General features: G+C 33.3%; 3 protein-coding genes and 1 long non-coding RNA gene across 5 annotated transcripts; 1 reads left to right on the top strand and 3 right to left on the bottom strand.

Annotated features, from left to right (window-relative positions):
* The first annotated feature begins 8,076 nt into the window (after positions 1 to 8,076).
* On the top strand, positions 8,077 to 10,348 carry LOC144567484 (F-box/FBD/LRR-repeat protein At1g13570-like). Of its 2 annotated transcripts, none has more exons than XM_078317632.1 (3): positions 8,077 to 8,916; positions 9,461 to 9,622; positions 9,891 to 10,348. In XM_078317632.1, exons 1-3 carry the CDS (start codon positions 8,077 to 8,079, stop codon positions 10,152 to 10,154), a joined length of 1,266 nt encoding a protein of 421 aa, XP_078173758.1. In that variant the 3' UTR covers positions 10,155 to 10,348. The 2 variants fall into 2 exon arrangements, with proteins under 2 accessions (XP_078173758.1, XP_078173759.1); XM_078317633.1 differs by having other exon boundaries at positions 9,723 to 10,028.
* On the bottom strand, positions 9,957 to 10,692 carry LOC144567485 (uncharacterized). Its single transcript, XR_013515420.1, has 2 exons — positions 10,218 to 10,692; positions 9,957 to 10,178 (listed from the first exon to the last, which is right to left on the bottom strand). It is a non-coding gene; the product is annotated as an uncharacterized LOC144567485 (long non-coding RNA).
* A 3,529-nt stretch (positions 10,693 to 14,221) lies between these two features.
* Positions 14,222 to 15,466, bottom strand: LOC144567709 (uncharacterized). Its single transcript, XM_078317874.1, has 2 exons — positions 15,038 to 15,466; positions 14,222 to 14,936 (listed from the first exon to the last, which is right to left on the bottom strand). The coding sequence occupies exons 1-2, from the start codon at positions 15,223 to 15,225 to the stop codon at positions 14,222 to 14,224; spliced, it is 903 nt and encodes a 300-aa protein (XP_078174000.1). The 5' UTR covers positions 15,226 to 15,466.
* Positions 15,467 to 18,588: 3,122 nt separating this feature from the next.
* ENODL18 (early nodulin-like protein 18) lies at positions 18,589 to 20,995 on the bottom strand. The gene is made up of 2 exons (XM_078317440.1): positions 20,691 to 20,995; positions 18,589 to 19,188 (listed from the first exon to the last, which is right to left on the bottom strand). Exons 1-2 carry the CDS (start codon positions 20,878 to 20,880, stop codon positions 18,707 to 18,709), a joined length of 672 nt encoding a protein of 223 aa, XP_078173566.1. The 5' UTR covers positions 20,881 to 20,995; the 3' UTR covers positions 18,589 to 18,706.
* Positions 20,996 to 23,034: the final 2,039 nt, after the last annotated feature.

The raw sequence follows: 23,034 nt of genomic DNA, 5'->3' as shown, positions 1-23,034 counted from the left end.
TGTATTATGGATCTGGGTTATCCTCTGCTAACCATTGCATAAACCCTCAACCCTAAACCCTTATATAAAGTTGTCCTTAATATTTTCTTTTGTTTTCTTATTTTCCCTATGTTCCATTGCATAATCCCTATGTTCCCTATGTTCCAATACATAGAAAATGCCTCTAATTACCAATATGGACAGTGTATCATCATCATATCTGAAATGAGATATGCTTACTGGTAAAACATTATGTACTGGTAAAAGAAAATGAATTCAAAAACATTTTATCCTGAACAATTGCTTTCTGCTTCTGAATTATTAGCCTTTTTGCATTTCCATTTCTTCTCGAGTTAATTAGAACTGGGTTCGATATCCAAGTCATCACTTCCTGTTCCTTGAGTTTGTTTTGCCGCGACCAAGCTTTGCGATTTGTCCCCTGCCATTTGAGTATTTGTCATTTCCATTTTACTTTCCTCAATCTCTTCAATGCCAGTGCTTGTTAGTACTCTGAAGTCTACCCTCTTCTTATATGGTTTGCGAATTTCGTTAATTGCATCGAGTTCCTTGTAGATGCTTTCCAGTTTCCTCCACTTTTGCCTGATATTCTTCATAGTTGCTACAGAGTATACTCGATGCAATTAGTTTGTATAAATCTGCAAATAAAACCATATTATCACAATTTATGAGCAAAACTGTCAATTTGAATGATTTTGTCGAGACTCGAAATGACGGCATATATACTATTTTCCGTTTTGCCAGAAAGAACAAAAGCTATGTTTTATCAGGATAAAATGCGGATGCCAGCAATGTCATATGCTACAATAAGAGACCAATTAATTTCGGCAAAATAAGAAGCGCCGAGCATTTAAGAACAAAGGCAGAAAGATTATTTCTCCTTTTTTATTATAAATTTCCAAAATTTAAACAGCCACATGCATTCAAAAGGCGGGGAAAAGTTAACGGTCCGGAATCTGGACTGTTTAAATACTTTGCTGATGACACTACCAAATGAAGCATAAAATTGGAATATCATACAAATTTATATTTAAATATATCGAATGCCAACTCAAAAACAAAATAAAGATGTAATCCAAGATGCTAAACATTAACAATACAGAAAATTCATATACATGTAATATCTGGTCCATAATGCCAACCATTTTTGGTCCCAAATAAAAAGAAGGAAAATAAAAGGAGAACCGATTATATAATATGATGATCAAGTATACATAAATACCCATTCAGAGATGGAACAAATTTTTAGAAAGAAAAGATAAAAAAAAAGTTACTAAGTGATCATGTCCAAATTAACTCTAAAGTGTAAATTAATTCTGTAAAAGAAAAAACATGGTTTTCATCCTATATATTGACCAATCTACATTAATTTCAAATGCCATTGATGCAAAGAATTCAAATACAACACAATTAGCAATTCTTCATTTGTACGAGCTTACGTGATGAAAATGTTTCATTTGTACAAAATCAAGAAAATCAAGGAACTTCAACACAGTGAATGAGAAAACAAAATCAAGAAATGACCTTTTAAAATTATGTTCCATGAGTCGCAGATTAAAATAACGAAACCAAGTACCTCGCATTACAGATTACAGCAAAAGAATTAAAGAAATATAGTTTTCTTGTATCTTCCTTTGAGGCTTCTGAAAACTGGAGTTGATGAGAAAAGGAGAGTGGGAGATTACCTCTCTTTGTCGACCAATTGAGAAGTTCTATGATGAAGAGATATATGTCAAGGCAAGGAGAGCTATATATTTTATCAGGGAATTAATTTTGTTTCGCAAGAGGAGAGTGCGTTATATATTAATTAGTAGGTGTCAACTTATTGCAATTAATTGTTGGCCTAGCACCAAAACAAAAAGGGAAATTCTTATATATCTACTACAGACCAAAATGATTTTGGGGTTAATTTCCCGATATATCCATTCAAGTATATATTATAGAGTTAGGCTAATATGACACTAGTGTTATATCAAACTAAATAACACCACATCTTAAACTCTTAGATCTGCTTTAAGATTCATACAAAATGAAGTGCTTGAACAGTAAAAGCGGATAGTACGAATCTTAAAGCAGATCTAAGGGTTTAAGATGTGGTGTTATTTAGTTTGATATAACACTAGTGTCATATTAGCCTAACTCTATATTATATTACTTTCAAGCATTAATCAGATGCCCATACCAAATATATTATGAATACCAATAGTAGATTACACTGCCGTCAAGTATGAATATCATTTTGATCAAAAAAAAAGAGTCAAGTATGAATATCATATTCTTTGAGCTATATATGTATGCCTTTTTATTTTATTCTATATGTTTTTTGTCCTAAAATGTATTATATATTTTCATTTGATTTTCATGCTCACTTTTAATTCATTGAATTTGCAAAAAGGCACTGAACTATTTCGGAATGGAATTATTAAAAGCATATCATCCCTTGTCAAAGAAAATAAATAGATAAATTCAAGTATTAATTCAACATGCATTGAATATAGAATGTACGTACAAACTATTTCGGAATGTACCCTTGATTTTTGTCAACCAGTTTTAACAGATGAAGTCGTGACAACTATAAAAATGATGTCAACAAGGTAGCATTGATGTATGCGAATAACGTAACGAAAGTACTAACTATGGAATCTGTAATGAAGGAAATCATGGGCAAGACAATGAGCTTGCATTGCTGAATTAGAAATAAAATTCTTTCTGACATCTTAGTCTTTCTTAAAAAACAAAAAACAAAAATTTACCTCTACTATTCAATTGTTACTCTTTCTTTGTCCTCCTTTTCTCCTTTCATCTTCAATTGGAATTATATGCATTCTGTACATCTTGTTCAACAAAATCTAGTTGGTGCTCCACCTACTATTTCTAAAATAAAACCCAAATGAAGTGCTGACAACCAAGTTTGCTAACTAATTACTTCTAAGATGCAGCCACAGATGATCTCATATTTGAAATTGAAAAAAATTAGAGATATTAAACTCCAACAGCAAAACAATGCATGAATTTGCAATATATTGTTTTCAGTTCTGATCCTGTACTGAGATGCTTTGTTATTGATGATAAGGTAGAGGGGCCAGATAAGCTATAATTTACTGTCTTTTTTGGCAGTCTGAAAATTTAGATCAAACCTCGGCTTTATCAGGTCACCTGATTAGCCGTAATAATTCTTTTGTTATTTCTGAGATGTTTACTTGATTATTGATCTTCTTATCATTGCATTTTGATATCACCGACTTGATTTATGCATCGGTTTGTACAAGAGTCTATATTTATAAAAGCAATGCAAGTTCCTTTTCTAAAAAAAAAACAAAAAAATTCAACAGAGGAGTTGGGATTTCAAATTGTTATCAGCCAGTTCGTGTTTTAAAATGAATATGTGCAATTAATGTACGTACTTCACACAAAATGGTTAGTTTTAAGTGCAATTAGATTCTCAGTTAATTTTAAATTTATTGCTCAATTGAACAAAGATCTTTATCTGCATAACCAGTGCTGCTTTGGATCTTCATTCTTTCATAGACCAAATTAATTATATTTGAACAACCATGAACCCCCAAATCAGCATTTTCAGCTCTAATTTAAAGGTTATTTTGCATTTGTTAACTATTTGGTGCAAAGAAATGGTAGGGGATGGACACAATGCCCCATTTTGGCACGATAATTGGCGCTTGAAACTTTAAGACTTGTTTTTTCTTGTCCAAACACATATCGGTAGATCAAGATGTACCCTTACATAGAGCACTGATTAACAGGGACTGAGCTATTCAGGCAAAATATTTCCACACAAGCTGAACAGGAGCTCCACCACAAAATAATACATCAGTCAGAAACTTTAAATTGTCAATTTTGGGTTTGTTTTTGTTTTGCTCATGGTTTAATTAAAAAACTGAGGATGAAAGAAGCAAAACTGAAACCAATTGCACATGTTTTAAGTATCATACTGGTAGTGATGTCTAATAGGAACAGGAACAAAAGATTGCTTTGCAATAATACAATATTGCATGCTTGGCCTTGTAATTAATGGCACTATATTTTCTTATAAAATGTTTTTTTTTTTTTTTTTCCTTTCCTTGGACAGTAGTCTGTGAAGATGAGTGACAAGATTATATCACCATGGGGAGGTTTGAAGTGAAGGCTTAGAATTAGGAGCAATTTTTTCCAGTACCGGTATTGTCAAGTTGAGTATCTTTTTTTGAAGGTTAGTGATTTTAAATGCCAACTAACAAATTCATTGATAAAAAAACGTATTTACAACGAGTCAAATGACTCTAATTTCTAAATCTAAACTCGTTTATTCTCATTAATTTATTTAAATTACTTTTACCATCTAATCTTACTTATTTACACTCTTAACACCCTAATACATCATTCTCTAACTCTCTCCACGATTGGATTTATTTTCTTCCGATAGTCGCCGCACTTCGACGGTCCTATCTACTCACCACCGCACTCCGAAAGTCTGATCTACTCGCCGCGTCGCCTCGACGGCCGAATCTACTCACCGCCGCGTCGCCTCAATAGCTGGATCAACTCATCGCCTCGCTCCGATCGAGATGGGAGATGGGTAGAGACTATACGCTCCAAGTTCCGATGATACCGCACTTTCGGCTCCAGTCGGCTCGGCTCGGCTCGGCTCTCCCCTCTCTCATTCTCTTCTCTACTCAGAGATAGAAACGAGAGAGGGACATATACCTGTGTATCGGATTAGAGATCTAGAGAAATATAAAAGGGGGAAATTCAAGTTGAGTATCTTAAATTTCTCATTTATGTTTGTCATGTGTTGGCATTCCTTTTAGGTTAAATGGCGTTACTAGTGTTGTTTTCTTGAATACCATGTTGTTGTTAGATAATTGAGTTCAATGCTGATATACAAATGCTTAGATTACAATTGTTCCTAACGCTACGGTTTATAAGTGGCATACTGGTGTACTACTTTAAGCTTATGATCTCTTTCAGGGTTTACTGGTGTGAAAACATGGTCTGGTAATCATATATAGCATGTATGATCTTACTAGCCATTGTTGCCATGATGTGTATAAATTTTCTGTTTAAACTTTAAACCTACATAGCATATTAGCATGTGAGAAGAGACTGTGTGATGATTATTCATTAGAGATCAAGGTGAACTTCGCTGATTGAGTTTGGGCAGGTTATTGCCTTTCTAATTCCATGTATGGGTTATCATAGACAGGCACAGGGCTATATGTTTTGTACAATTATACATTTATACTATAGGGTTGGGCAAGGTGCGGGCAGAGCCCCGTTTATTAGGTATTCGGATCCCCTACATGCATTCCACCATGGGTCAGATTGGACCGAATTTCTGATCAAACGGTCTGGAACAAAACTCAAAGTTGGGCTACTTTAAGAGATATGGACCCGTTTAGTAGCAGGTCCGGAAGCGATACCAAATAAATGAAGGATATATCTGGATAAAGATATTGACTACACTTGTTTGATTTTATATAGCACACAACCAATAAAGATAAAATAAATAAATAAAAAATAATTAACTATATGAAGTCAATTAAGCTCCGTTAATACCTTTATACTATAGTGCTGGACACTGGACAGGATGCGGGCTATGCGTTGTATGGAGTCAAATTAACTCGGTTAATATCTATACCCGATAGATCTCCAAAAGCACTTCTGATCCGAACTAGTTAGCTCGAGTAATTTTTAATTGTCAAAGGTAGCAAGATCTGACCTGACCCAAAAGACTCACCCTAAGCGCCCGACCCAAACTGTTATTTTTTTCAAAAAGTAAAAACAAAGAGGAGAGTTCAAATGCTTTCATTTTTTATGTATCCATCCTGCTTTTATTTTTAAAAACTTAAATAATTCAAAGTTTAAAACTTAAACGTTAAAATAAAACCCGTTAGATGTGATCTATGTTATTTTCTCTATGTGCTCATAAAAAATTATCACATTTTGATTTTGCTTTTATGTGAATCAATAAGTTAAAAAATCAATGTCTAAAAATTATCCACTTTAGTATACATTTTTACAAGCTCAAGATGATAACCAAAACAAAGTTGAAATGTCATAATTTTTTTACACATGCATAGATAAAATGATGTAGTTCATATTCAACGGTTTTATTTTGAATTTTAAGATTTTTTGAGTTATTAAAGTTTTTAAAAATGAAGACATAATGGAGGCACAAAAAACATTTGAACCCTCCTCAAAAACAAAAATAGCAAAATTTTATAAAGTACGAAATTTGATGAGATTCTGGAATTTTTTTAATGTTCATTATACATTGAACTAATTTATTTGTACAATTAGAACATAATTTATATTAAATTAATATGAGTTTTTCATGTCGGATTTTGCATGATTTGATAACTTTTCAATTAGTTGTCTATAATCTTTCTATATTTCTAAAGGGGAGGGTTCAAATGCCTTTATTTTTTATGCCTCCATCATGCCCTCTATTTTTAAAAACTTTAATAACTCAAAATTTAAAACTTAGAAGTTAAAATAAAACCGTATGATATGATCTACATCATTTTATCTATGCACGTGTAAAAAATTATGGCATTTCAATTTTGTTTTGATTATCATCAAGAGCTTGTAAAAAATGTACTAATGTGAATAATTTATAGACGTTGATTTTTCAACTTATTGATTCACATAAAAAACAAAAATTGAAATGTGATAATTTTTTATTAGCACATAGAGAAAATAATATAGATCATATCTAACGGTTTTATTTTGATTTTTAAGTTATAAATTTTGAGTTATTAAAGTTTTTAAAAATGGAGGCATGGTGGAGGCACAAAAAATGAAGGCATTTGAACCCTCCTCATTTCTAAATAATTGAATAAAAAAAAAGAGGAACATTAAATGACAAGTATAAATGTATTAAAATCAGATAAAAAATAAAATAAAAATATTTTACATCTATTTATCACAAGAGTGAGGATTAATTTAATATGAACCCATATCTCTATTTTTAAAATTTAAATAGTCAATATGAACCGTTAAACACAATTTTCATATGAAAATGTACTTAATAAACAAATTTTACAATTTTTAGAAATTATTTATATTATTTTATCTCAGCAATTAAAATAAATTTCTAAATAACTGCTAACGTCTTTTAGAAATTAAAGTCTCTAAAATTTCTAAACTTTTATATTTCTAAAATTAATTTTAGAATTTCTATTAAGCCACGTTACATCAGAAATCATGTATTCTAAATAATTTAAGCAAATTGTTTGATCTCTGCTTAATAGTTTCTAAATAAAAAAACTGGATCCAATTCTGAAATTGAAATAAAGATCGCCACTTTAGATTAAAAATTCATAAAGTTACAAAAATAACGATGCTCTTGGATAGAAAATCGCGATGGTCGAAAATATTCAAATCAATTATTTTTTTATCTATGTAAATAAAATAATAAATAATATTTCTAAATAATATAAAATTTGACCTACATATACGTAGGAGTTTTATATAAAGTTCATACTGAACAATTTATGTCGACAATTCACATTTAAAAACAAAATATGAGGTCAACAGTGGACGGCTGGATAAGCCTCGGTCTTCTCAAAAAAATAAACATAGTGCATTGCATAGTCTACTGTCCAATTAAACAACTCAACTATAGCCGTCAGATGACTCGGATCCTACTGGAGACCCGACGACCCGTCTTCTTTCTCCTTAATAATTAATTTTTCACGCTGTCCCCAGAAATTTCATCCGATCATCAAACAATCACATCCTCGTTGCTGCTTTACCTTCGAAGTTCGAAGAATCGAATCCGAAGGATCAGTCGGTCACAAACAAACTAGAAGCAAAGGATCGGCGTAAATCGGAACTAAGGTGAGTCTCTTTCGATTCAAAGGTTTTTCAACCCAAAACCCCTCGGTCAATGGTTATTCGTTGTGAAATTACCTTTCTATAATCTGTTTGTGCATTTGATATGAACTCAAGTTGGGACATACGAAGAGGGCAATTCAAGGGACAAGTATTGCTTAGTAAAAGAATCAAGATTTTACTCATTAGCTTTTGCATGTCAAACTTTTGATTATTGACATAGATATTTCCGGAGAACCTACAACCATGGATGATCGGCAACAACAACGAGCTAAACTCGATGAAGAAAAGGAGAATGATATTATAAGCAACCTAGACGAAACCATTAGAGCGAAAATTCTCTCCCATTTACCAATAAAAGATGCTATTAGAACAAACAGGTTGTCAACCAAATGGAGGTACACATGGACCATGATTCCCAAGCTCAAAATCCAGGAATCCTACTTCCGCTCCAGCAAATTACCAGAAAGCCGATCAAGGCTGGTCAAATTTGTCGACACGTTGTTCCTTCTCCACAAGTGGCCAATTCGTAATTTCAATTTGTCAACTAAGCAATCTTGCCATGATGCCTTTGACAGATGGATTCTGAAACTGTCAAGAAATGGAATTAGTGAATTAACTCTGGAGTTTACTTCTAAGCGAAAGTACAAGCTTCATTCAAGCTTCTTCTCTTGTAAAGACCTGAGCTCGGTTGATTTGTGCAATTGTTTGGTAAAACTACCTAAAGTGTATGAAGGGTTTAAGGTGCTCTCTGTGCTTAGGCTTGAAAATTGTTCTCTTACCGGGGCTGAGATTGAGAGGCTAGTACGCAGTTGCCCTCTTTTGAAAGATCTCTCTCTAAGGAAATTCAGAGAAAGATCTGGCCTCAGGATCGAAGCACCAATTCTTGAAAGATTGTTGATTGATGGGAATTTTACAGATCTCCAGTTATCTACACCCAGGTTGGCCAGAGCATGTGTTGATTTGGAAAAGAATCCTTCTGGTGAAAATACCGTGCCAAAAGGTGGATGCAGAAGTAATTTTTCTAGAGCTTTTCATGATGTCCTAGAAATTAAAATGCTTGGCATACATAGGCATTTTCTACAGGTTAATTTCATCATTTCCTACAAATAATCTTTCATCATTTTTAGTATTCTTAAGTTAAAGTTTTACACAAAAGTTTACAATTTCCAATGTTGTATTCTGGTGGTTATCTGGCACTAGCATGTTATTACCAGGTTTTGTTAGTTTTTTATATTGTGTCCTGTGGATTAGTTTTGTTAATCAAGTAGAAGTGTTTTAAAGTTTAGTTACATTTGAAGTAAAGATGATCATAGCGCCCCATATATTATATTGCCAGTGCCAGTACATGTACATGTACATGTACTTTGTTTCATGGAATGCTTCACCATGACTTTAAGATGATTTCACATTTCAGGCTTCTGATGCTGATACCATTCCCATCAAATTTACTGATGGAAATGTCCTATTTGCCCCTGGTTTACAATTGAGATGCTTAACCAATAAAATATCTTCTAATAAAGGCATAGTCAGAACATGTCTTCAAATTTACCTAACCATTGCTCTGAGATCTTTTTGCAAATTGGCATGACAAAGTTTTTTATCTTTTTTTTCCTTTTTCTGACTACAGTATCTTGCTCAAGGGAATTTTCTGGAAGAGAATCGGGTTCATACTAGTTTTTCTCATTTGAAGGTTTTGACATTGGAAATAGATCTGAGCAACCCAGAAGAGATCACTGCTGCTTCATTTATCTTTCGGAATGCCCCTATTCTAGAAGACCTTGATGTAATTGTAAGTTCTCCGTAGATATCATATTTAACAAATTAATCTGTCATTGAGGAGTAAATATATGCTTTGCTTGAGGTTTTACATTTTTTATGGGATTTTGCAGGGACGTGTATGAATTTATACAAAAATATATAGACCTCAAATGATCATTTGCATGGAATCTTTACCCCAATAGAATCATGAAAGGGACAGAAAAGAAGAACTAAGTTTTTTCAATTGTGGAATTTCATCTTTGTTGCAATAATATCATCTCTATTCTATTTTTTCTCAGATAAGTAACAGTTCAAACCAGAAGGACAGGTCTACATCTGCTGGTTTAGTTTTTCGCTTTGAACACCTGAAAAATGTGTGCCTGGAAGACTTCGTACCAACCGAGTTGAATCTTGCATTTCTTGGATCAATACTCACGTCTTCCCCTCTTCTCCAAACATTGACCGTAAGCATTGAAAGTACGGATTATGACAAGCAAGCTGTAGTCAGCCATCTGTGTCAGTTCCCAAGAGCATCAGCTATTGTGAAAATCAGTCATCTTTAAGAGTAGAACTAGGGTATTCTTAAGCTCAGTGTTTCATGTTGCTAAAATCTCTTATCATATTACTCAGTTTTTCATGTTGTACTGTCTAGAATTTGCAGAATTTTAGTGTTCAATTGTAAAAGGGGTTTGTCCTCGAATACAATGTTTTGACCTATATTTTAGTCTTGATTGGAATCGTGTTAAACTTTTCAAAAGATTTTAATGTTGTTGGTTTTCATTATTGATTGCTTATGTGCATGTTGGCTAGTAGGACCTTTTGTTTTCTCTAATGCAAAAGTATTCTTTTGTGCACAATGAAAGGAGTAATACTGATGCTTTGGATCTGAGTGAACCTGGCACAATCAATCATGTTTAATTAGTAATTACTGGCAATTAGAAACTTTTTTTAATAAAAAAAGATAGATTGATTTGATTTGATTTATTCCGCAGAGGTTCTTGGGAAAAGAATGGACAAATTTCATGTGTACCCAAGAAAATTATCAAATATTTAATTAATAACTCGCTCCAAAAAGTACCGCCAAAAAACCAGACAAGCATACGCCAAACGCTGTAAATGCTTGCTTTTTTTTTTTAACCAGTATAATTTTTATTAATTAAAACGTAAAATATATCTATCGTTCTCGGTGTTTTAAAATGCGGTTTTGTTCATGCATGCGGAAGGCCACTGCAAACCGCATATGCGGTATGCGGACGCATATGCGAATTTTCATGCGGATTTTAAAATAAAAATTCATATATATATATATTCATATTCATATATTTGAATTTATTTTTACATAATAACATAACCAACAATAATTTTTTGATTTTTTTAATATAAATTTTAATTAAAATACAATCAAATTATCAAAACTGCATGAGAAAACTGCTTGACCGCATATTTCAGTCCGCATGGCCGCATTTTTAATCCACATGACCGCATATTTGGACCGCATATGCGTCCGCATGGAAAAATCGCATGGGCATTCTGAGCACAGCTGCCAACCGCATACGCATATGCGGCCCATGCGGCCGCATTTTAAAACACTGATCGTTCTACATCTAAAACGTCATCCAAACTACATCAACATCTAAAAAAACATTCACATCTAACAACAGAAACAACTAAAACAATAAAAAAAATAAACTATATTATTTAGTGGTAGACACCGATAACTTTCAGTATTAGTTGGCTAGCGACCAAAGAAAAAGAGACATCTTTTTTTTTTCTCCTTCTTCTTCTTTTTTTCTATTTGGATTACGAGCGGAGAAGGCAGGATGCCGCGGTGATGGGAGTAAAAAAAAAAAAAGAGAGCCGACAACTAAGGCTATTACCGCCAACTGTCCTTAGTTCTTCCAACAATGGTGAAGGAATAAAAAGTGCTGATAGACAAGAGAGATGACAACTAGGGCTATTATCGTCAACTTTCTCTTTTCCTAACGGATAGGTGCTGGGGTAAGGGGCAGGAACGAGTAGCGCTTGCTAACGGCTATGATTTTTTGAAGAGAAAACCGGGTGGACGAGATGGAAGAGAGCTGATGAGGTAATGGAGAAGGCAGAGAAGAAGAGGAGGAAGAGGAGAGGGTTGTTAGTGCGGATCCCCCGCTCCCCTCTTGGGGGGAGCGGGAGGTGAGGATGGAACTGAGGAGACTTGTTGGCGGAGAGATGGGAGGAAGGAGATGGACGGAACTGAGAAGACTTGCGACACGAGATGGAAGGAAGAAGATGGCAGAGGCGGCTAGGATTTTTGTCCACCTCTTTGCTTCTTTTGCTTTCTTGTTGAGTTTTATTCATAATATTTGATGTCATTGTTGTTTTAGTACTAATAAATGTATGCATATGTACAGCACATAATCTAGATATTTGATGTCATTGTTGTTTTAGTACTAATAAATGTATGCATATGTACAGCACATAATCTAGAGTTTGTCAGTAAGTTTTGATTATAATTTCGATCACTAATGATGTATAAATTGATTAACAGTATGAACAAGCAAATCTAGAGTTTGTCCGTAAAATGCACCATAGATGAGTCTTACGCATAATACTGGATGTAAATGTTTATTTTAGTACCGATAAATTTATGAATGAGTAAAAGATACAAGTTTAGAGTTTTAATTTTTGGCGAAACTGTGCGTAGACTTTTATTCAAACAACAATACGGTACAAAATGCAGGTTCACCGTTCACATATACAGAAAGATTAAAAAAAAAGTGCACATTAACAATATATGAGATAACTAAAAGCTTTAATTTTGTCATGTCCATATTAGCAATGTAGTACAAGTTAAGAGTTGATATATACCCTACTCTATTGCATGCTCAAGCTCTTTTTTGGTGATGTATCTAGTAACATTAGAATTGACTAACCTTAGTTTATCAGTATTCGATAGGTCATTTTTAGTATTAAACAAGACTATAGTTATTTTAGCAAGGCTGCCTTTCAGAAGAAGTATTTACTGGAATAGAGGATTACCAAATAAAAGCTAAATTAGCTAAGCTATTTTTGTTTTGAAGTTTGATACCTACAAATCCATAGTTTTCCGACCATAAATTTGGTGAAAATTGATTTAATATATAAATAGACTTAAAAAAACACACTGTAAGTACATTCTAGCTAAATTCTATGCTTAATATCTGTCGTATCTATTTGAATTAGTACGGGAAATTTTATAACATGTAAAAGAAATTAGTTAGATATTATTTGTATTCCGATGAGTTTATTGATTTTGGAGGTGATTTTGGAGAAGACGTAGAGAGTCAGCTTTTTGATCTAGTAACAAGATAATGATTTTCGTGTAAAAAGTTGCAAATTTGAAATCTGAAAGAAGTAATCATTTGTGGATATTAAATAGTTAGATGGTTTGATTTCTAACCTTTATTCAAAAAAATTGGAGAAAGTGTATGTTATATGCTACATAGAATTAGCTCGGTTTGTAGTTTCTTATTTTAATTTATGATGCCTTAAAATTAATTTGCTTCAAAGTTGGTCCGCATGTTTTTTTAGTCTAAGGAACTCTAAAATAATTTTCACAACGCTCGCTAATTTAAATAACAAAGACATGAAAATTGATATCGGAGTTGATTTTGAGAGCCATAATAAAGTTTTGGCTGTTTACTTCATGGCTCCCCTAATTTATTTAAAATATATGAAATAAAGACGATCAAAGTTTGCTTAAATTCATTATTGTATCTTTAATGTTACTTGTTTATTCTATACAGTTCTGAATTCCAAATTCCAAATATTTACACTTATTAAAAGGTACTGTATTGCTTTGTAGGGCCTAATAACTTGAGCCCCGATAAAAGAGCACTAAAAGCCTCCAAATTGACGAACATTCGGACTTCAATTCGAACGGGCCTAAAATATGTCGGCCACCAGCAAAATAACCCAACAGGACCCAGTAGTCGATAGATAGATATAAGCTAACCCGGTTCATTAAGAAACATATAATGGAAAGATCATTGGACCCCAAAGACCTCTGTTTGTTTGCATATTTTATTTTACAGGCAAAATAATGTAAAGCCGGCATTTTTAAAAATACCCATTTTGTAAAAATATTTTAATAAAAATAATCAAGTTTGAACTGAAATTTTAAAAATATCCAAACCGTAAATATTTTCCAAAGTTTGGGTTTTTTTTTATAAACTCATTTTTTTATAATATATGTATATGTATATGTATATCAAATTTGACCTCCGCTAGTAAATCGGTAAGTCTAGACTGATACAGGGATCAAACAGAAAAAGTGATTACACCGGCATGTAGAGCGTTCAAAAATACACAGAATTGACACAAATTTCAATTTATTTGAATTTTTCTATTGTTATGAATTTCCAAAGTTCAGCTTTCGAAAAAACTTTATACAGCCATAACTTGACTATGAAAGTCGGATTTGCGCGTATGACCACTTTTTGGAAAGGGGGCGACGAGACGATCCAAATTTTGATCCGGGGAAACCCCCGCACATCGGAAGCATCAGGATTGCAAAAATACGTCATTTAGTGCCTCAAAAATTTAGTTTAAGTTTTCTATCAACAGTGGGCATACAACGATCGGTATTTTGTTTAGTCAAAAGCTTTAGAGATTATTCAAGAATTATCCATCTATCAACAGGATTGCAATTACACTCCCGACTTGCACAAGTTGCTGTTACTCGTGTTGGCTCACTCTTACCCAAATCAAATTCAAAATCATGAGTGATGGCATAGTGACTCAAAGCCCTTCTAAATGCTATGACATGCGGATATTGTGCACCTACATCCATCTTAGGATCATCTTTGTCATATGAATAGAACTCTCCCTCGTACTCGAAATCAATTTCACCCTCAGACTCGCTATCTAGGCTACGGTAGCTATCCTCACTGTGACAGTAGTCAGACCCATATTCAATATCTTCCAACCGGTATTCATTTTTCCAAGTATCTACATCAATCCCAATATTTTCATCTAGCCTTACTCCATCTTCTAAAGTTGTAATCTTCTCCGCAATCACATATATTATCACCTTTTTCTCCTCTTCATACATTGAAAGCATCAATATATAACTACTGTCATCATCAATTTGGATAAAGAATTGAGAGCTAACACGCTTGTCTACAAAAAACAACGAGAGCTTCCAAGTGTCATCCTCTAGATAGAACTTGCTCACATCTTCTAACAATTCTTCTACACTGTAGGTAGTCTCATCCAAATAAATAGTTTTTTGCTTTGCTGAATAATATTTCTTTTTTGTCCCATTGTTGATCGGTTTAAAATATCCACCGTATTTCACTATTATCTTATAACGAGATTCATTTGTGCTGCAAAAAAAAATATAAATTAAGGTAATAAAAACTGATATTAAAAATTATAATATGTTTCAATTACTTAAAGTATGATCAGTTAACAATTGACTACTTACTTTGGACTTTTGTCAACATGCTTCTTCTTCTTTTTCTTTGTTTGTAATTTCTCAAGAGTCGATGTGTTGTTGATTGTAGGTGGATTCTCGATTTGATCTCCGTGGTTATGCTTAGAGATTGTAGCTTCAGTCAAAAGCTTAGGGTCGGGATGAATTATCAAGGAAGATAAGGGATCTTCAGTTTCCATAATAAAAACTAGCAAAGAAAAAAGACAATTGAGTTTAGAAGTACAGAAAATATGAGAAAGGCCAAGGATACGTATTTGAGAATCACTAGAATTATTTGATATACCTAAACTAGTTATTTTTCAGGGGAATACAATGTTGTATAGTTATTTTGCAATAGGACAAAATGTTGGATAATTGATCAAACTGGGTAGTTTAATTGAAACCAAATTGAACACAATAAGCTTACACATAAATTCTTACACTTGAATAGCTTATAGTAAGTTGAATTTCTAGTCTCAACTCATTTTTTTCCTCTACTTTCAAATATAATTATATGAAATTGAGATTTAATTTCAGTAGTAAAAACTTGGATAAATCATTCGATCCCACAATTGAAAATAAAAAATCATATATATATCTTTTGCAAATTTTAATTTCAATAGTAAAAATTGAGTCTTATGGTCAGCCCCAATGCCCACTCTCTTTTAGCCCTATGCTCCTGCTTTTACACCGAACACCCAATTAGAGGTTTTGTTGCTGATAAAGGTGCAATCTTTGATAGTACCAGCAGTTAAAATTCTATCATTGCAAGAGGTGACATTGGTTTTAGACCAAAACTGATGTCTCAAAAGACGCTTTTTGGAGGTGTAAATGCTGCTTGAGGAGCTAGTCTTGATGCAACAAATCCCTTCACGCAGGACATCTCTAGCTTTGAGTATGCTTTTAAACTTAACTTAGTTGTATCCAGTTAGATTGAAGATAAATATATATCTATACCTTTTGAAACGAATACAACGAGAGCTTCAGCAATTTGGAATTTTGTGGTTAGATGAGCACTGGAGAAAAAAGGAGACAAGGAGGACGGGAGAGAGGTGGGGCAAATAACACGATGAAGAAGGAAAGATGAGATTAGGGCGATGAAATTTTGGCGCAAAAACCACTGAAAAATGAAGCGTCCCTTGAAAGGAAGTTCTTATTCAATCCTGTTAGAAATTCAATGGATGCCTCCATTTTATTAAAAGGGTATATATGTCTTTTTGAATTTTAAATCAAATAAATGAAAGATAAAATAGATAAAAGGGGATAGAAATAAGAAAGTTAAGTTTTGATGGGGATATTGGCTATTTTGTGGTTTTCATGGGGATATTGGCTATTTTGAAAGTTTCCATGGGTATAGTGGAAATTTTCCCTACAATATATGTATATATATGTATATGTATATAGAGATAGGCTAATATGTTTTCGGTAGCATATGGGCCGAAATACACACGGTCCAAATTTGAAATTTCAAAATTCAAAAAGTCGATCTGAACCGTTCATCTTTTTCTCCATATTAATATGTGCTTGGAGACCAAATTTTACTTTTTTTCTGAATTTTTTTACTATTTATTAAGTCACTTTAAAAATTGCTGATCCAACGGTGGCTTAACAAAACAGTAAAACCGTTGGATCAACGATTTTCAAAGTGGCTTAACAAAACAGTAAAACCGTTGGATCAACGATTTTCAAAGTGGCTTAATAAATAGTAAAAAAATTCAGAAAAATGTAAAATTTGGTCTCCAAGCACATATTAATATGGAGAACAAGATGAACGGTTCAGATCGACTTTTTGGATTTTTAAATTTCAAATTTTGACTGTGTATTTCGGTCCATATGCTACCGAAAGCACATTAGCCTATCTCATGTATATATGATATATGTATATGTATATATGATATATGTATATGTATATACATATATGTATATGTATATACATATATGTATATATAATATATGTATATACATATATGTATATATAATATATGTAAAAAAGTAAGTTGGCAAAAAAAATGAGTTTATCAAAAAAATCAATCTCCTACTTCGTTTACTGAGTCACAAACAGACAAAAAAAATGAGTTTATAAAAAAAAATTATTTTTTTGAATCATAGATCTTATATTATATATACATATACATATATTATATTATATTATATATACGAGTGTAGCTAAATTGCTGCCGGCAGCATTTCAGCCAAGTGCTGCCGGGGCTATATTTTATTATGTGATGTTCAAACAACAAATCCAAACAGTTAGATGTTCAATCTATATTAAAATCCATTTGAATACCAAATTTTACATTTTTTGGAATTTTTTTACTATTTATTAAGCTGGTTTTAGGCATTTGCTAAACCCGGAACGGGTAGAACCCGTTTTGCCCGGCCCGTACCCGTTACCCGTGGTACCCGTACCCGTTGCCCGGGTACAAACGGGTAGACGGGTACGGGTAATAAACGGACCGGACAACCTAATTTGAAAAAAAACCCGTTATACCCGTACCCGTCTACCCGTCTACCCGTACCCGCCTACCCGTACCCATCTACCCGCATACCCGTACCCGTTACCCGTACCCATCTACCCGCATACTCGTACCCGTTACCCGTACCCGACCCGTTTCACTTCAAAAAAATTTGAATTTTTTTGAAAAAAACAGAAAAAAAAGGGAAAAAACAGAAAAAAAAAAAAAAAAAAAAAACCGGGCGGACCGGACCCGTACCCGGATACCCGGATCCGTACCCGCGGTACCCGTACCCGTCAACCCGCAACGGGTACGGGTAATAAACGGACAGGATAGAGGTTTTGGAAAAATTACCCGTCTACCCGTTACGGGTTTTACCCGTACCCGACCTACCCCTTTACCCGTCCTACCCGTTACCCGTAACGGGTAACCCGGAACGGGTCACGGGTAACCCGTTAGCAAATGTCTAGCTGGTTTGAAAACCACTGTTTTCAGTAAATTTCTGCAGCATTGAAAACAGCGGTTTTCAAACCAGCTTAATAAATAGTAAAAAAATTCCAAAAAATGTAAAATTTGGTCTTCAAGTAGATTTTAATAAAATATAGCCCAGGTAGCACTTAGCTGAAATGCTGCCGGCAGCAATTTAGCCATACTCTATATATACATATACATATATTATAAAAAAATAAAAAAATAAAAACCGTGGATATTTTCCACGGTTTGGATATTTTTAAAATTTCAGTCCAAATCTGATTATTTTTATTAAAATATTTTACAAAATGGGTATTTTTAAAAATGTCGGTGAGCAAAATGCATGACATTCTGGAGAAGTAAACGGAGTTATGTTTTAATGGCTTAGTTCTCCTAACAAAACTCGACAGGAGCATTAATTTTTTTCGTTTCCAGTTTGACCCTTCCTTCTCTTTGGCAAAATTGCTATGTTTGCATCTTTAATGCCACTGTTTCCCTGTTAGGTTCATATAACCTCTTTGCGCATGGCAATTTTGAGCCATATATGATGTACATGAAGTTAATTTGGTGTATATGTTGGTATTTGGTCTGATTAGGTTTTCTTAAAGCCTGATGCCAAAATAAGATCACTAGTTATCCTTAAAATTGAGAACTTTAATTATCTCTATACAAAATTCTGTAGACAATAAACCTCTTATTTTCAAACTAAAACAAATTAACACTATAATATATTAAATAAAAACAACCATTTTATCTATATCCATGCAAACAATCCTAAAGAACCAAAAACCACTGCGAAAAGCCCGAAACCGAACACAGCACAATTCCTGTTCCCCAAACCAGCAACGGGCTTCAAAGGATCACTACTCGTAGTATTATCATCCATTGGGTGGTCGAAGTTCGCCGGCACATCATTTGGCGGTACATCATCGGCACTAGCGGGTCCCGGAGCATTTGGAACAGGATCTTTCAAACTCTCGGGCAATCCCTGACCATGCGTCACATTTATTGAAAACTTCTGACCGTTTAGGCACTGCTCACCGTCATAGAAGTCTGAGAAGAAATAAGTGGGACCCTCCTTGAGCAATGGCACAGGAACTGTGACCGCGTCTTTGCTATACTCCGGGTTGCTCACTGACCACTCTGTGGTGTTCATGTCCTGATCGGCATCGCATATTTTGAATGTGGTTGCATTGTATGTCTGGACCACCGAGTGGTTTTTGTCGGTATGGAAGACTGAAGTAAGAAGCAACAAGCATGTTAGAAATTGCACTTTCAAAATTATTTTGACTTTAGCGTATAATAATACAAAAGAAAAGAAAAGGGAAAGGCTAAAATAAGGTTCAATAAAAGAGAAAAGGAAATACTAAACTAAGGTCCAGTACAAAAAAAAAAAAAAAAAGGAAAAGGAAAAGGCTAACACCAGATTTCATCGAAACCTTGCATAGTCGCTCCCAATAACTAACAATCACCAATAATATAATAATTATTATAACAATCAATGATGATGATGAATTAAAAAGAGGAGCTGGGATATGTCATTATCAACAGAGAAATTGCATTTTTTACAAAATGGAAAACCAAAGGCAATTTTAGAAAGCATCAATTGATATTTCCCCTGAGAGATCCAATGTCGTTATCAATAATCATGTTGCAAATATGACGTTGGACCTACTGGTTGTTACACCATCAAGCGATGTTTAGACCCAGAGATTTCTCATGCACAGTTTAATAGGCGAATCTACAATAATTATAAGCCAATTATTTTATAATTACGGAACAAAACAGAAGGAAATCCGAGACTAATGTAAAATGCTCGACACAAATCAGCTTATCTAGCTTGAGAACATACATATTGACATATTACTGATGCTTGATTATTTTATGAATTATCAATTAATACAGAAGTTTTTCAGCAAGGCATGTCAAAGTCATGATAGGAAATAAAAATGCCAAGTGAGATCATGAGTCATGACATGATGGGTTGGCATTTATCAGCTCCAGCTGTTCTGTATATACTATATACTAATAAAAACAAAATCAATGCAACCACTCTGCATATATGCCAGCACGAAAGAGAAATTGAAATATCCATCAAGACAGTTAATTAAGATTTAAGAATGAGATAAATGATCCTCTATTTTTCAAAAGAAGGCGGGTCCCGCTTTTCACAGACTCAACTTGAACAGCACACACAGAGTCTATGATTGGAGTCCTGTGGATTGTTCCGGGAGGGATTTCGGGACCCGCTGCAGTGCGCACCGCGCATTGTAATTGGATGTTAGGTGGTCGAACGGGTGGCCGGGATTGGACCGCCGAATGATTAGTCCGGTGCTATAACAGTTACAGTGTAACACCTAATCACAATTTTTTCCCCTAAACAGCATTATAACTTTATAAGCTGCTATTCATTTTATGAATCAACTGAAAACATGTGAATTACAAGTGGATTAGTTTCCACAATAAAACCATTTAAGTAAAGCATTATTACTAATTTCTTTTATCTCATAAGAACATGCTAGTAATATTTGTTTTCTAAATTGGTGCTTTATCAAAATAGATCAACTTCCCTAATTGATAAACCTCCTACAACATATATACTAAACTAATGAAATCAGAATAACTTAAGCACAAAGTAACGTGTTGGGAAAAAAATGTCGTATGAAAAAGAGAGAAATAGTAGATCTCCAATTCAAACTAGATGCAAAAAATAGAAATTAGAAATTATGGAAACTTACTGAGGAAATCTCCAAGGCTAAAGTTCTTCCCATCTGCCCATTTCTGGTAGTCTACACTGGACACCTCCAGTTGATCATACCAGCCTAGCTCATCTCCTACAGTGTAGTTTTTGTACGCATGTGTACATTGAGAGCAGAGGAAGAGAATTAAGAAGCATGAGAGAATAGACCAGATGCTGCAGTTGGACATTGCTGCAAGTGGAGTTGCAGCGTACGGTCTGTTCTTCTCCTACTTCTCTCGGTTCTTTTCTTTCTTAGGAAGTGATAATTTGGTACTTTAGCTGAGATTTTGTTAAAGTAAGGGAGAGAAGAAAGTATATGGGCATGTAAACTGTTTATATTACGGAAGTGCCATCAGTTAGTTAATAAAGTTAAGTGGACAGTAAGACAAGGAGGGAAGTAGCTTGGAGCCTTGGAGTATCATAAATGTAGTCACTTGTGTGATGCTTCTATCTTGGAAGGCTATTTTTTTTTAAAATATAATTAATCTGTTCATCTATTTATGATTTTGAACGATTATGATTAAAAATTAGTTGTATTTTTCAAAACTCAAATGTTATTCGTACTTCAATTATAATCGTTTAAATTATGAATGGATGGACAGATAGACCATAATGGCAGAAATTTACTGTCCACTTGTGAACAAGAGATTCCGTTCAAATTTTGATACATTAAGCACAGAGTAACATGCAACTAAAAAACTAGGTTTTAATTTAGATTTCATGTTGACAAAATTTATTTTTCTAACTTCTTTTTTTAGTTTTTAATTCGTCCAACTTAAAATATATTATTGAATTCGATAATAAACTTTTCGAAATAAAGCATACTTAAAAGAGAGCACACTGTACACATTGAATGGTATTTATAGGTTAGAGTGATGACATTGTTTAATTTTACTTTTAATGCTGAATGTTAGCTACTATGTTTGAGATGAGAATAAAGAATAAATTTGATATGGAATCAATATTCTCTGCATTAACGTACTATTTGAGTTAATTTTCAGATTATGCAATAATCGGACTAATTTGACGCACGCTTATAATGCAAGAGATTTTTAAATGTTAGTGTGAATTTAAATCGTACGGTCCAGTCCTTTAACTAAAAATTTGAATTAACTCAGAGGATACGAATTTGCTTAATTAGTCTGCAACAAATTTAAAAGTATAATCGAAAATAAACTCAAAGTCAAGAATAACTCTTTATCTTCATAATTCGTTGATGATAAAATTTTCCTCAACGAAATTAAATTGAGGTAATTATGGTGATAATAATGACCATTATGAACCACACTAGTTGATATAGTAATTCCAATTAACCGAAATCTAAAATCATCTAAATTTTGTTTAAAATAAATTTTTCTCTCTCAAATATCATATTTTTGTTAGAATGTGACTAATCTAACTATATAAGTATGATATTGCTGTTATTATTATAATTAGGTTTAATATTATTTATTAAAGTAATTTCATCAGCTCAAAATTAAAACTAATCCGATTACTTTATTATAGTATTACATAATCAAAATTAATCGTATTAAAAATCCTGACTGAATTCATCCATTTTAAATATTTAAATTAATATTCAATCATAGGTAATATAAACGCAAAAATTCAGTCAAAATTTATGAGCGCATATTCTCGCTTAAAACTTCATTAGGAGTTAGGACTTTAAACTTGTCAAAATTTTAAAACTTGGATTATACCTTTTATTTATTTATATTTTCTAAAATGCAGGAGGGATCAGGGGCAAAAAAGGAATTCCCAAAGAGGTGCTTGGTAGTTGTTGCTGTCATTAACGTGCTCAGTGGGGTCCATCCGGCGGAGGGTAGTATTGGGTGGCACGTGTGGTTGCCACTTCGAGAAGTGGTGAAGGTCATGAGATTTATATGTACCAAAATGCTCCCAAAAATCGGTGTCGTTTAGGGGTGTCAATGACACCCGTTTACCCGGTTATTTTATCCGTATCGTATTCGATAAGACGGGATATGAGTAAGATTTTTTTTTTGTTAGTTTATTAAATATGGATATGGGTAAACATTTTTTTTCGTTAGATAAACGGGTATGAATACGGGTAAAGGTTATTTCGTATCCGTTGGATAACGGGTAATTATATGAAATATATTATATATAAATATACCAATATTATATCCAATTTATTTTTATTTTTTCTTTTCATATTGTTGTATGCTTGTATCAACGCTAGAGACATATATATATCAACTAATTCATTTCCTTGTTTTCTTCCTTATTCATCGTTATTGTCTTTTTCTCAATTTTGCAAATGAAAATATTTCATGTTTCAAAGAAAATATATCCTCATCTTATTTTCTGACAATAATGTATTG

Source organism: Carex rostrata, chromosome 16 (assembly GCF_964058835.1).
Source record: "Carex rostrata chromosome 16, lpCarRost1.2, whole genome shotgun sequence".
NCBI lineage: Eukaryota > Viridiplantae > Streptophyta > Magnoliopsida > Poales > Cyperaceae > Carex > Carex rostrata.
Note: the sequence above shows the minus strand (reverse complement) of the source record. Positions and strands in the feature narration are given on the sequence as shown.